Source organism: Apostichopus japonicus, chromosome 2 (assembly GCF_037975245.1).
Source record: "Apostichopus japonicus isolate 1M-3 chromosome 2, ASM3797524v1, whole genome shotgun sequence".
In the NCBI taxonomy this organism is placed as follows: domain Eukaryota; kingdom Metazoa; phylum Echinodermata; class Holothuroidea; order Aspidochirotida; family Stichopodidae; genus Apostichopus; species Apostichopus japonicus.
In genome coordinates, this window is record NC_092562.1 from 24,063,116 (window position 1) to 24,078,043 (window position 14,928).

The window sequence follows — 14,928 nt, forward strand, 5'->3', positions numbered from 1 at the left end:
ATAAAAGTGACTGGCCTACATTGTCTAATACCAATACCGTTAGCAACCTAGTCCCTCAGATGCAACACAAAAATCATTCTCTATGTATTGCCTGAAAGGCATTGAAAACTCGCCCCAAACAGCTAGCCGCCTTCTTTAAAAACTTAACTTTCCGTTGCTTGCAAGTGAAGCTTTTCTCTTGTCGCTACAAAATGCAGACAGTAATGAAACGTGATACCTTGTTATCTTTAGCTGGACCTGAGATGTCCATCACTGTATCGTTTGTACACTGTGCTGTGGGTATTGACCGCAGCTGTATGTACTGACTGTACACAAGTGTCTAAATACCGACGGTAGTAAGCTGTGTGTGTATTTTCTGGGATCGATGGTGGTGTCTAACACTTCTGTTACACCTCATTCGAAACTAGGTCAGATTACAGGCATTAGGCTTTTCTTTTTGCGCCAGTCTTCACACCCTTTAAAGGAGCAATCCAGAGACTCGGTATATTTTAGAGGGTGAATTTATTGGAAACCAGAATATCTGTTAGATAAATTGCTAGCAATCCAATATTTATATTTTCTTGAATTTGACACGTCATGACTAAACTTCTGTTAAAATCATCTCTTATAGGTGACATTTACTGCGGATTGAAACAAAGCCCCATTGTATAACCAAGGCATGTAATATCTGCATATGATTGAATGACTGTTTGCTCAATCTAACTTTATGATGGTTTGGAAAGCTCCTAACTAACAAGTCACAAAATATTTAGTATAAATTTATTTGTTCCATAGTTAAATGTTGTTTATTCTTTGTTTGATAATTTAGATATTTATTTTACTTTATACTCCTGTTCAAACGATCAGCAAATTTGCTTTTGGACATTATGTCACAATTCATTGTATATTTAACTAAGGTAACATATTATGTTGAAATGGTACCATTCATGCCGTGAAAGTATCCATTAGCTATAGGTTGCATCCAAAAACCCGCTGTTTGTACTGAGCGGCAGGTTTTTTCCAGTTGGTTAGCTGAGTGATCAGTCCCATCCTTTCACACCTTAGTTGAGCTGCCTATTCGTCTATTGTGCAACTCTTCACACAGCTACTGTAGTAGCCAAATCACTATCAGATCAAGGCAGACATGGCAAGGTGTGAACAAATCAACTCTCCCAAACTCACCAATCTGTTTGCAGGAGAGATAAAGTTTCAGTAAGTTGATGTCAAGAGAGCTAAAAATTGCAACCTATGGTTAATGGACTAATTCTCGTCATGCAAATATCTCAGTTTTATTGGTGGATTACGGTACCTCATGAATATGCAACAAGGTGCTAGAAAAATGAAGCAGACAACCAAACTTACAGCTCTAATCCTACATAAACTTAAGTCTTCTGTTACTTAGTATAGGCTCAGGCCTTCAATTTCTCAATATAATTATTTGAATTACATGTTACCTCCATGTGCCAACAGCATCTGTTTGTTTTTTAACACTGACTTTATTTCTATCACATTTGCATTAAAATATTTTCTTAGTTTATCTATCATAAACCTGTCTTCACTCAACCACTGCATTATTTTGATTACCAGTTAAGTTCATTTTATAGCCATTCTCTTTTTAATTACACAACACTTTCATTCTTCATTCTATCATTACAATTATTAAACAAAGCCAAATTAGAGAACAAAATGGAAAAAATATGTTGAATGCAAGAAAAGTACATTCAGAATATTATGATACTTTTAATTTAATTTCCATTCTCTGTGTCATTTATGATCAGAGAATTTATCTTAATTCAAGAGAAACAAACTGAATGTAAACTATCTTTCGGGGTCAAACACTGTTTTCAAAGATTTTAATTTTTTTGTTTCTTTAAAGGATCGACATTTGATAAAGCATTTACAAATATGATGATTTTATTGTGCAATCCCCCTTTTTTTTTTCTTTTTTTTTTGTATGGTTGTTTTCTCTTAATTAGTTCCACGTTCACCGCCGAGAAATGTTATTCTAAAACGCAATGCATCTACCTCCCTCACTTTTGAATGGAAACGACTGACTTGCAGCGACCGTAACGGAGCTATTCTTAAATATGGTTGGAGGCTTACTGCCACCAATGGTTCCGTTGTGACTGCTGATGAGACAGGCATGATGACCGCTGTCGTAACCAATCTAGTACCCTACACCAGTTACTCCTTTTCGGCCCGGGCATTTACGGCAATAGGTCCTGGACGCTTCAGTGATCCACTGACTACCACGACACTAGAAGACGGTGAGCCATCTACTTGTGTTTCATTTATTTAGTTTTGTTCTATCAAAACATAAGTATGACATATGACATAGAAGGAGATAAGAAACAAAACTTGTGAAAGGAAGAGTACTGAAAAACCCTATAGGGCTTGTCGGGTAGTGACACTCCCTGAAAAAATACAGAACTTTACAAATAGAAAAGAGAACCAAAAGAACAAAACAAACAGATCCACCCTTCCTCTCCCTTCCCTCACCCCCCAGTTCCATTTAGCAATTCTAGTACATGTTGATGAAGTGCTTTTGTAAGCTTTTTCTAAAAGCAACTGAAGAAGGCATCGCCTTTAAAGTGAAAGGCAGGGGATTCCAAAGTGTGATGGCCGGATGATGTAAGGTATTTTAGAGAAATTGTTGTGACATTGTCTTGGGTGCAGGTAATCAGCTTGCCTAGTATTGTGAGTGTGGATGTTTGAGTTTTGTGTAAAGAAGGCATTCATAGTATCTGGTAGCATTTCGTGTAATGAACGATAAACAAAACTGAGGACATTGAGACTGACCAGATCAGTAAGCTTCAGTAAATACCAGTTTCTGGGTAATTGGATATAAAACCTCTACGATTGCTTTGCGAAGTAGAATCGAAATTTCGTTATTACTGACCATGAGTCATGGTCAGTTATACGTCCTAGACGTCTAATTATGATCACGTGACGTAAATGTTTCGTCAGCATTATCTTCTGCTACAAGGCATGTTTGGTTACATTGTTTAACGCAATAATTGATACATAAGTGGAATCGGGAACGACAGTTTCTGAGTATGGTTCATGCAGTTTTTCGTTAGAAATTATCATTTTAATGTACACTTTGTAAATCTCATGAATATGCGAAGACAGAGAAATAGAAGTTCATTTTTATGTGGGTAGGATTGGTACCTATTGCAATTGATATAATATATTGTGTTTATAACATACTTATGTAACATTTTGCATGTCAATAAATCTAAATTCACTTATGTTTAATGTTTACATTATGTTTACTTCATTACAAAATTTTATTTTCTGTATATTATCTGGCATTCGAGTTTGTCGTACGCCATGATTGTTTCGAGTATCATGAATCATTGATATATTTGCATACAGACTACTAATAAAGTCTGGATACAGTTTTACTTGATATACATTTTAATATAATGGTCCGTTTGTTGTTGTTTAATATTCTCTTTACTTATTTCTTATACAATGTAAACATGTGTACTTATTCATTTTCATTAACTGATAAAAATTGGGGGGAAATTATAAACAAATACATAAGCAATTTTGTTGCATTTGTATTGTTTCTGGCATTGTTAACTATAAGACCCGTACTGGCATTGTTGACGTGACGAACGCATCCTTGTAGCATATCGAGCTGCAAACTTCATGCTTGCGTATATCTTGTTACTTGGGAGCATATCGGTTAAGTTGTCTTGTTAATTGGATATGCAGAGAAGAAGGTTGACGTAAGTACCAGATTATTTCCATTTTAGCCCAGGCTGTATTCTTGGTGAAGTTTTAGCCATTTACTGTAAGTGACAGTAGCCGACTGATCACGCGTTTTTAATATTATAGCAGGTTCATAATGTGTGTAATAGGGGTTAGAGTACAACACAGCAACATTGAACGGTAGCAATTGACACAGTGCATGTAGCGTGGACTCCACATTCTACACTAGTGGCTTGTGGGCGGAGCTTACTCTGCAAACTTCGACCAATGTTTTGCAAATTCCGATACATGCATTGTGTACTTTCGTCTGCTATGAAGCTGCGCATGTGGGATGAACAAGCGAATGCCATTGATATAACAAATAACGCACAGTGAAAGTGCAGAAAACGGTATTTCGCTGTGGCACCGTTGAATGTTGCATTGCGTTCACATTTGGTTAATCTGGTTAGAATTCTTCGTTCTATTTAGTTTTTATCGATATTGTTGATTCGTTGGAATATATTTCACTCCTCAGCAAGTCGTTTTGATTCTTAGCATATCAATGTTTTAATATTGACGAAACTGTACACAGTATGGAAGTAACTTCCTCTCCTAGTAATAGCAAGTATAGTAGGCATACTTGTAATAGTAGCCTCGTACTATATTACTGTATTATTTTAGTTTGTACTGTTAATGAGGAGATTGTGTCCATTTGTTCTTACCCTAATAGGTGGTACGTTACCGGTGATCAGAATCATATCGATTTAAGTAGCTGCTTGGGATATTTTTACCAAAGATGACCCATCATTGCTCAAACATTTAATTAAGGGGGATTAAAATGCTAATTTTGGTTGATCACTTGAACACTAATACCCCATTACCAATGACTGTCAGATTCCAGATAACCTCATATCAAAAGAAATCAAAATAATTCATTTCTGATATTTTTCTTTTCCATATTTTACATAAAGGAATAAAAGGATGAGAATCCAAAACGGGTGATCGCCAAATCACAACCCTCATATGTGAGAAACATTCCTATACCGAAGACATTGAAGTTGCCTTATGGAGGAATGCTGCTGACTCTACAGCGAAGCTTGGAAATTGGGTAGAAATAAGCCACGTTGATGTTAACGAAAGTTATGCTTTCTACCAAGAACCATCTGTGGCGACCACCAAAAACACTCAAGTAACTGTGAGTCAAAATACTGTAACCTTCAAATTACAATTCATGTAGAACACTTATTCTAGTAATTTTGTGAATTGTGACAACAGTGTTCATACTTGTTAGGTCACACAAGTTAAGTCAGGGCTCCATTTGATGATCATCCGTTAGCCTCAAATATTACAGATAGGTTATGGACACCAAACAGAAACTGTGTTATGTTTTTCTGACAACTCTTTTTCTTGAAAATTAAACAGAAGGAATTATTGAACAAAGTGGACAAGAATGTCCTCTTCAACAACAAATGTCTCAAATTGAGGCTTGATAATATGCTAGTGTGAGCTGTTATGGTGCATGCCAACTACCACTCTCTCTGCATGTGTCTCTCTGTTTGTATGTCTACCTGTCTGTCCATACACAATGTCTATTTATAATAATAATCATAATAATAATAATAAGCAGTTATTTTTACGATGCTTAAGCGACCACAAATGTGGGAAAAGCCCTCAAGGGCTTATGGATTACATCTTCCACGTCAGGTGGCTTCCAATTCATGGAGGTGGGATCCTCCTATTTATACGATTGCATTGACATCAGAGCGGAAACATCTCTTCACGTCAGGTGGCTTCCACGTCAGGTGGCTTCCAATTCAAGGAGGTGGGATCCTCCTAATTATACGATTGCATTGACATCAGAGCGGAAACATCTCTTCAACGGCTCTCGATTATTTACTTATTTTCTGTCTTTCGTGCATTTTTCTGGCCTCATTCTGAGGCATTTAACATTATCCTGTGAAACAGGAGGATTTTATTACGAATTTGGCATAACATTGATGTAATTTGTACAAGTTTTTTCAAACGATACAAGTGCCAAGGCGCCACTTGGCGCCAGGCTTTATCTCACAAAATGAGTACCGGATCCGCGAAAATGCCGCCAAATAGTTTCGTGTTGAAAACCAACAGTGTGAAGCTTGTTGATGCTAATTTTAAATCTACGGACATATTGAAGTCTTTGGCCAACGACATTGGAAAGAAAAATATTCTCGGGTGTGTTAAGACTCAAGGACAGTGGATCTTAACGGTAAAAAACAAAGAAGATGCAGAACTTATTCAAGAAACTGGATTAAAAATAGGGAATGAGGTATGTGACATCATGGGAGTGACCAAGACCATAATAACCGTAAGTGTTTTTGGAGTGCCAGTGTACATTACCGATGATGAAATCTCCGAAAAACTGGAAGAATACGGATGTAGACTAAGATCCCCATGGGTACGTAAATATTACGAAGACTACCCCAACATAGAAAATGGCATCAGATACGTTAGACTCGAATTACCAAAGAGTGTAAAGTCTCTACCGTACGCAATCACTATAGAGGGAACTCACTTAAGATTAAAGCACAGTGGACAATTACGGGTGTGTAATCTCTGCTTATCAGATGATCACATAATGCGAGAGTGCCCACAATACACGTGTAGAGAGTGCGGTCAACAAGGGCATTCAAGGAACCGCTGCCCTGAAATCCTCTGTTACAAATGCAACAAGCTGGGCCACACGAGTTACCACTGCGATGAAAAGGACGACACGGAAACAATGGATGAGGACACAGAAATCGAGAACCCAATTGACAAGCCAACGACTAATGAGGACACAGAGAAACCAACGACTTATGAAGCACAGGAAAGTGAATCGAGACCTGCGAATACTGGGGTATTAACAAAAGATAAAGATGAGGAATGTATTAGTGACCTGAAAGAGAGAAGTCGGCAGTCTACTAACCTGACTAAAGTTCAGCCGATAACGGAGAGCGAATTAAATCAACAAGTCGGCGCAAAGATAAAGCGAACCCTATCATCGAATGACGGAGCAGACTGGATAGTCGTAAAAAAGAATAGCACAAACCAGCAACAGAGGAAGAACATCCCCAGGCCCAACGTCACAACCACCAGGTGATATCACACAAGGGAAAGGGAACGAACAAAACCAAAATAAGATTTATGTTCTCTTACTTACCAATTTTAATGTTATCACTAATGGCGTCACTTCTTTCAAAGGGTCTTTTGTTAATTCTGTCAGGTGCGAGTTGTCCACAAACAACTCCAAGAGGTCCAGGAACGTTATCACTGTGGGTGTTGTTTACCGCTCTCCTAACAGCAGCGATGATAATGATGTCGTGCTGTTTGATTCAATTAGAAACGCTGCTAAAAGTGATGTTCTTATAATGGGCGACTTTAATTTTCCTGACATTAATTGGATAGATGGTTCTAGTAGTAGGAAAGGTAGTAATTTTCTAGATGTTGTGCATGATTGCTTTTTACATCAACATGTTACTTTCCCTACTAGGGGGGATAACATCCTGGATCTTGTTTTGAGTTCTAATCCAAGCAATGTTGTTGATTTGACCGGTCTAGGAAAACTAGGAACTAGTGATCATGATATACTAGCTTTTGATGTTGTTTGCAAGGTCGTAAGTTCTGTTAGCAAGGGAAAAGTCCCTGATTTTTCGAGATCAGATACAGAGGCAATTGAAACTTTACTAAAGGGTACAGATTGGATTAATTTGTTTAGTGATATGAGTGCTTCTCAGTCTTGGATTTGTTTTGCTGATAAATTAAAGGTCATTATGGAAAATCATGTTCCGTGGAAGAATCGTCGTCGTAAAAGCAGTATGCCTCACTGGATGAATAAGAAAGTTAGATGTGCAATTAGGCAAAAACGTAGAATGTGGAAGTTGTTTAGGAGGACTAAATCTGAATCTCTTTTGGCAAAGTTTAAAATTCATCAGCTGAAGGTAGAATGCTTAGTCTCTGATACAAAATTGAATTTCGAAAAAAATATTGCCCTAAAAATTAAGGATAACCCAAAGGCCTTCTTTTCTTATGTCAGGTCAAAGCAGAAAGTTAAAGATGCAATTTGTTTCCCTTAGGGCACCACAGGCTGATAAGATAGTTACTGATAGTCAGGATCTTGCAGATCTTTTGAACGACTATTTTGTGTCGGTTTTCACAAGGGAAGATACGAGTAGTATTCCAGATTTTCAGGGGGGCAGTGATAGGCCTAAACTGGATACGGTCTTATTTTCGGATGACGTTGTCTTAAAGGAGCTGCTTCGTCTAAATGTTTCTAAAGCTTCTGGACCAGATGCAATCCATCCCTATTTGTTGAAGACTTTTGCACACTATCTCTGCGTTCCACTCTCGTTGATTTTTAGTAAATTTATGGATGAAGGTTATGTTCCTAGGGACTGGAGATGTGCTAATATTACCCCAATTTTCAAGAAGGGTGATAAGACTAAGCCCTGTAATTATAGGCCCGTTAGTCTCACTAGTGTAGTTTGTAAAGTCATGGAGTCTATTGTTAAAAAGTCTTTGGTCTGTCACTTCAGCAGTCAGTCTTTGATCAGAGAGTCTCAGCATGGCTTTTGTCAAAAAAGGTCTTGTCTCACTAATATCCTTGAGTTTATGGAAGATGTAACAAGCTCACTAAATAGGCAGAGGTCTGTAGATGTTGTGTTCCTGGATTTCCAGAAGGCCTTTGATAAAGTTCCCCACCAGCGTCTTTTACTTAGGCTGAAGAGCATGGGTGTCATAGGGAATTTACTGTCTTGGATCGGGAATTGGCTTGGTAATAGGGAACAGAGGGTGGTTATTAATGGCTGTGCTTCTTCTTGCCAGAACGTTACTAGTGGGGTTCCACAAGGGTCTGTATTAGGTCCCCTGTTGTTTGTTGCCTATATAAATGACATCGACGGAGATATTTTGTGTACAGCTAAGAAGTTTGCTGATGACACCAAATTGTATTCTGAGGTCTTTTCCAAAAGTGATTCTGAGAAATTTCAAGCGGATTTAGATAAGATTTTTTCCTGGTCTCAGGGGTGGCAAATGCTTTTTAATATTGATAAATGTAAGGTAATGCACATTGGTAGTAGTAACCATAAGTTTACATACAATCTAAATGGTGTGGAGTTACAGGAGGTCTCTGTTGAAAGAGACCTAGGTATCTACATTGACTCGTCTCTGCAACCTTCCAAACATTGTCTTGAAGCTGCTAAAAGAGGTAATAGGGTTTTAGGTATGATCAAGAGGAACTTCAGTTTTCTGAAAGAGGACATCGTAGTTAGGCTTTATAAGCAGTTGGTTAGGCCTCATCTGGAGTATGCTGTGCAGGCTTGGAACCCTTATTTTGCTAAGGATAAGGGAAGTACTTGAAAAGGTCCAGAGGAGGGCTACTAGGATGATTAGTTCCTTAAAGAGGGTTCCTTATTATAGGCGGTTACAACTGTTGAATCTCACCACACTGGAGCTTAGGAGGTTACGTGGGGACTTGATCCAGGTTTTCAAGATACTGTATGGTTTCGACAATTTATCCTTTACCGACTTTTTCATGTTTGCAAACAGTAGTTGTACTAGAGGTCATTGTCTTAAACTTCAAAAGTCGCATAGTAGGATTAATATTCGGCATAACTTTTTTTCTAATAGGGTTGTGAATGAGTGGAATAGTTTACCTGAGTAAGTTGTACTTGCAAGTAGTGTCAATGGGTTAAAGAATGCTTCGGACAAGCACTTTAAGCATTGTAATCGGGTCTGAGTGTTTGTGTCTTCAGTTTTTTCCCTCCCTTTATAGGGTCCTTGATGGGGACTTAAGTGTCCCTCCTGATCCTTTTTCTACTAAACTAAACTAAACTATACTCCACGATATTAACGGCCTCAGGGAAAATAATGTCTCGTGTAAGTACCATAACATAGACTCTTATAACAATCTGCCCCCTCATTACGGTATATCACTGTACCACCACAACAGTCGTAGCCTAAACAATAAGTTTGCGGACGATATTGATACTTTCATTTCTGTATTAAATAATGACTTTACGGTAATTAGATTCACAGAAACCTGGTTCAATGATAATTCTTCTCCCCTCATAAAATTGGATAATTACAAACTTGTCGAAAAACATCGTAACAATAAACGGGGCGGTGGAGTCTGTCTATTTGTACATAAAGATATAAGTTTTATTTGTAAACCCGACCTATCAATTTTTAATAATTCTATAGAATCTCCCTTTATAGAGGCTACTAACATAAATTCAAAAGATAAATTTCTTATCGGCATAGTCTACAGACCACCTAATGGTCCTTCAGATGAGTTTAATGTTAATCTGGAAAATATTTTCAATATCATTTCGAATAAAAACTGTAAAACCTACATAATGGGAGATTATTATATTGATTTAACGAATGCAATCAAATCAACTACGTTTTTAAATATTCTCTATTTGAACGGATTCATCCCTACAATAACTGTCCCAACTCGTATTAGTAGCATTACTACAAGCCTGATAGATAACATCATTACAAACGATGATTCTACGATTACTTCAGGGGTTCTCATCACTGATATAAGTGACCATTTTCCGATATTTCTAAAAGTGGTAGGGAAGAAAATCAGATCTAACAACACCATCTATATACGTAATTACAATACTAACAACATAAAGCGGTTTACTTCTGAAATAAGTGACACATATTGGGATAATGTTTTAAACGAAAATGATGTCAATTCTGCTTATAATACCTTTTTAATTTTCTCAGTTCAACTTATAATAATTGTTTTCCTATTAGCCAAATCAATCATAAACAGCGTCGTAGAAAGAAACACCCATGGATTACGAATGATATTTTGACTTCCATTAAAAGGAAGCACAAACTTTACAGACGTCAGTTAAAGTCTCCTACAGCTATGTACAAGTCTATGTATACAACGTATCGTAATAAGCTTAATCAAGTAATCAGACTTTCGAAAAAGCTCTATTTTGACAATAAATTTAATGAGAGCAGAAATAACACAAACCATACATGGCGTACTATTAATGAAATGTTGCACAATAACCGTAAAGAATCATCATATCCTGCTGTTTTCAAAGATGGTGACCAAGAAACCAGTGATGAAAATATCATTGCGAATAACTTCAACAATTTCTATGTAAATCTTGGACCATCGCTTGCTAGTAAAATAAATAACAAAGGTTAATCACATAAAACCATCTGTGATAACAATAGTCATTCAATATTCACATTCCCAGTCACTGAAGAAGAACTAATTAAAATTGCAACTTCCAACTTGAAACCCAATAAAGCAGCAGGATATGATGATTTCAAACCTGGTATTATAAAAAATGTTATTCCTTTTATTGCTAAGCCTTTGACCCATATATGTAATTTATCATTTAACACTGGCGTATTCCCAAATAAACTTAAAACGGCAAAGGTTATACCAATCTATAAAAAGGGAGATTCAAATGTATATGAGAATTATCGACCGATTTCATTGCTTTCCTGTTTTTCTAAAATCATAGAACGACTTATGTTCAATCGCATATTTAATTTTCTTAACCAATATAATATTCTCTGTAAAGAACAGTACGGCTTTCGACCCGAACATTCTACTGAACTGGCTTTGGCAGATGCACTTAACAGTTTACATACTAGTCTTAATAATGGCAAAAATTGCATTGGTGTATTCCTCGACCTTTCGAAGGCGTTTGACACGATCGATCATACCATCCTTATCAATAAATTATTTTCATACGGCATTAGAGGAACTACTCTCAACTGGCTTGAAAGCTATATTTCGAACAGATATCAGTATACCTTGTATAAAAACTCTAGATCCGATCTTGCTAAAATTCGTTGCGGCGTTCCACAGGGTTCAGTCTTAGGTCCTTTGTTATTTATTCTATATATTAACGATATTTGTCATGTCTCCAAACTAGCCAAAATCATTCTCTTTGCTGATGACACCAGTATTTTCTTCGAGAGCGACGACATAATCACGTTATCTTCCAACGTGTCAAATGAATTAAATAAATTCTGTAATTGGTTTTCAGCCAACAAATTATCAATAAATGTACAAAAAAGTAATAACATTGTCTTTAATACTCGTAATACACTTATTTGGAATAAAGATATATATATGGATGGGAAAATAATTAAGCAAGTTTATACTACTAAGTTTTTAGGTGTAAATATTGATTGTAAACTTAGCTGGCGCAACCATATTTCAACTATATATTTGCGGTATAATTGCACGGAATGTTGGTATATTATCTAAGTTGAAATATTATCTATCGGAAAACATACTCAGAGCACTATACCAGACCCTGGTTGTCCCGCATCTCACTTATTGTTCCATTATTTGGTCTGGTACATACAACACCAACCTTAAAAATCTTATAATACTCCAAAAGGCAGCCATTCGCCACATAACACACTCAGCCCCACGTGAGCACACTAGTCCCCTATTTAAGAAACTCAACTTACTAAAATTGCACGATCTCATTAAAGTTAAGCTTGCATTATTTGCCTACAAGACCTGGAATGGATTACTACCAGCTGCCTTTGACAATTTTTTAACCAGTAACAGAGATGTACATAATCATAACACGAGGCATGCTAATCATGCCCACTAAAATCTCTACAATACCACCATTGGAACTTTAAGCCTACAAAACCGTGCAAAAAAACATGGAATCTTCTAATGAACGATTTAAAGAGTAAAATGTCAGTCACATCCTTTAAGAAGTGGTTTTGTAAGGAGATAATAGCTAGTTACTGACTAAAACTAAATTATACCTGTATGTAATTACTATATATATATATATATATATATATATATATATATATATATATATATATATATATATATATATATATATATATATATATATATATATATATAAATATATATATATATATATATATATATATATATATATATATATATATATATATATATATATTGAACATTTAATTTGATACACATATATATATATTTTGTTTTTTCTTTTCTTTTCTTTCTTCAGGGAGTCTTCCACATTGTTAAGCTTTTAAGCTTTATGGAAGACTTCCCTCCACTTTGTACTTTTGTGGCAAACAAATAAATAAATACAATTCAACATTTTAACTCAAATTTGGAATCTTTTCAATTCAAAATAGAAAGTCATTTCAGATGGGAAAACCGTATATTGCTCTTGGATGAAAAACCAACCTAACTATGACCCTGCCGGGAATCGAACCCCGAACCTCCCGATTGCTAAGCCTATTGCTTCAAATGCCACCGCCTTTATCCACTCGGCCACAGCACCGGTTATATGTCTGTGTTCAAGAACTTTAGCTCAAAAGATCATTTGGGTGTCATAAAAGGCCATTGTTTGAATATAGTCCCAATAATCTCACCATATTAAAGGATTTAACTCTAGCATTAGGCACTGCATAAATAATTGTAAACACTAAAGATCAAGACAAAATCAAGGCTCCTTATAGCAATGCATTCCTGTGCACCTCTCGGCCTCAAAATTGCACAAACATGAAATGATAGTGAACTACATATCCATGCTTTCCTAACATCATTTTATTCATAAACTATTCCTTTCTCTTTACAGGTAAAACCAACACCTGCAAATAGAGACCACCTAAACATCACTGGGTACACTGTGGAAGACAAAACTTTCCGACTACTCTCCTCAACTGATCATTACACATTGGAATATAAATCTAAAGAAGAGACATTGAAGAAACTACTAATGCTGCTGTATTCATCCCTCACAAAGGACAATATCGCAGGGTTGGATCAAGAAATGCCAATATCAGCTACAGCCACAATTCAAGACAAACAGATAATGTCCTTTAAACAAAACCTTGACAAAGTTCTCGATACAGATTCCGACTGATGACTGTTTTATTCTCAAAACTATAACCCCAACCACAGCAAAAACACTTCACCATCATACATACATACATACATTAGTCCTTACCTTCAAATCTAAAACTCTTGCCAACATAAACAGCACTACAAACATAGAACATTACTAACATCCTCTCTCTAACTCTTAACATACTTAAAAGACCACTTACTGTGCACAGTACTAGCACCATTCCTTCCTTTACATCTACTCATTCTTTTGCAATCACACCATTCCTGCCTTTATCGCTTCACATTTCTGGCCACTCTGTACAGTCTTAACACCATTCTTACCTAAGAATCTCACTTTTGGTAACTTTGTACAGTAGAGACACCATTCCAACTTCACATCTACACTTCTGGCCATCAATAACAAACTACTATGATAACGTGTACAGTACTAACACCATTCTTGCCTTACAGCTAAACTTCTGCCCATGAATAAACCAACTTCTGTGTACAATACTAACCACACTCCTATTTTATGATCTTTCTTCACCTATTGCTATCAATAACAATTAATAATCATTGTACAGTTCTAATACCACTACCATATTGATCACTAGACCTCTAACATCAGTAAGCTATAGTACCTTTGTATAGTACTATAGTACAAGCAATCTGTCTTACCTTCACATATACACCTCTTGCTATCAACTAGAACCTGTTAGCTTTGTATACTTCTAGTGTGCAGTCTTTCTACCATTTGCAGTACAGTACAACTCTATCTTTGCTGTTGACACTGCTAACTTCGAACTAAGTTTCTGTTAGTTACCTGTTCAGCAGTAACAATAAAAATCAAAACTACTAGCTTGTTGCAATATATAATAAAATTTACGTACTTGCTCATGTTACATACTACCAACTAGGGGAGTAATATATGCAATATACACTCACATGTCTTCCATGACAGCCTTCCATGACAACTTATCAGCAAGAGACCTGTTAGAGTAGTTTGGCTCTTAGGAAATTTTCCTCAACCGTTACAATTGTCTAAGGTATGAAAAGTTCTTTCATATAAATGTCAACGTGCCAAAAAAAAAAAAAACTTCAAGATTAAAGTTCCAAGCACCAACACACTACACAATGGCACACATGTTAGGAACAAGTATGTTATCTTTCACTAAACCCTCATATTCTATTAATCTTATAAATATTCTAGCAGTTTTCAACAAAGTTTGTGACAAAATATTATCTCATATTGTTTGTGTTGCACTTGCTTCATATTCAGCTCCGTTAAAAATAAGTCTGACACTGGTTTTGCCACTCCTCTATTTGAATGCAAGAAAACTATTTTTCAATTGGTAGAGGTCAAAGAGCATTTGAGGTCTGTCACACGACTTGCCTCA

At 36.3% G+C, this 14,928-nt stretch overlaps 2 protein-coding genes across 4 annotated transcripts in view; one reads left to right on the forward strand and one right to left on the reverse strand.

Moving 5' to 3' along the window:
* LOC139983124 (gem-associated protein 4-like) overlaps positions 1 to 14,928 on the reverse strand; it is a 182,073-nt gene that overhangs the window by 44,569 nt on the left and 122,576 nt on the right. The gene's annotated exons all lie outside the window — the stretch shown is intronic.
* Positions 1 to 14,928, forward strand: part of LOC139982857 (uncharacterized) — an 87,263-nt gene that overhangs the window by 29,472 nt on the left and 42,863 nt on the right. For all 3 annotated transcript variants that reach the window (XM_071995993.1, XM_071996003.1, XM_071996013.1), the window contains exon 13: positions 1,956 to 2,246. In XM_071995993.1, coding sequence (XP_071852094.1) covers positions 1,956 to 2,246 — 291 coding nt within the window. The remainder of the gene's footprint in view (positions 1 to 1,955; positions 2,247 to 14,928) is intronic.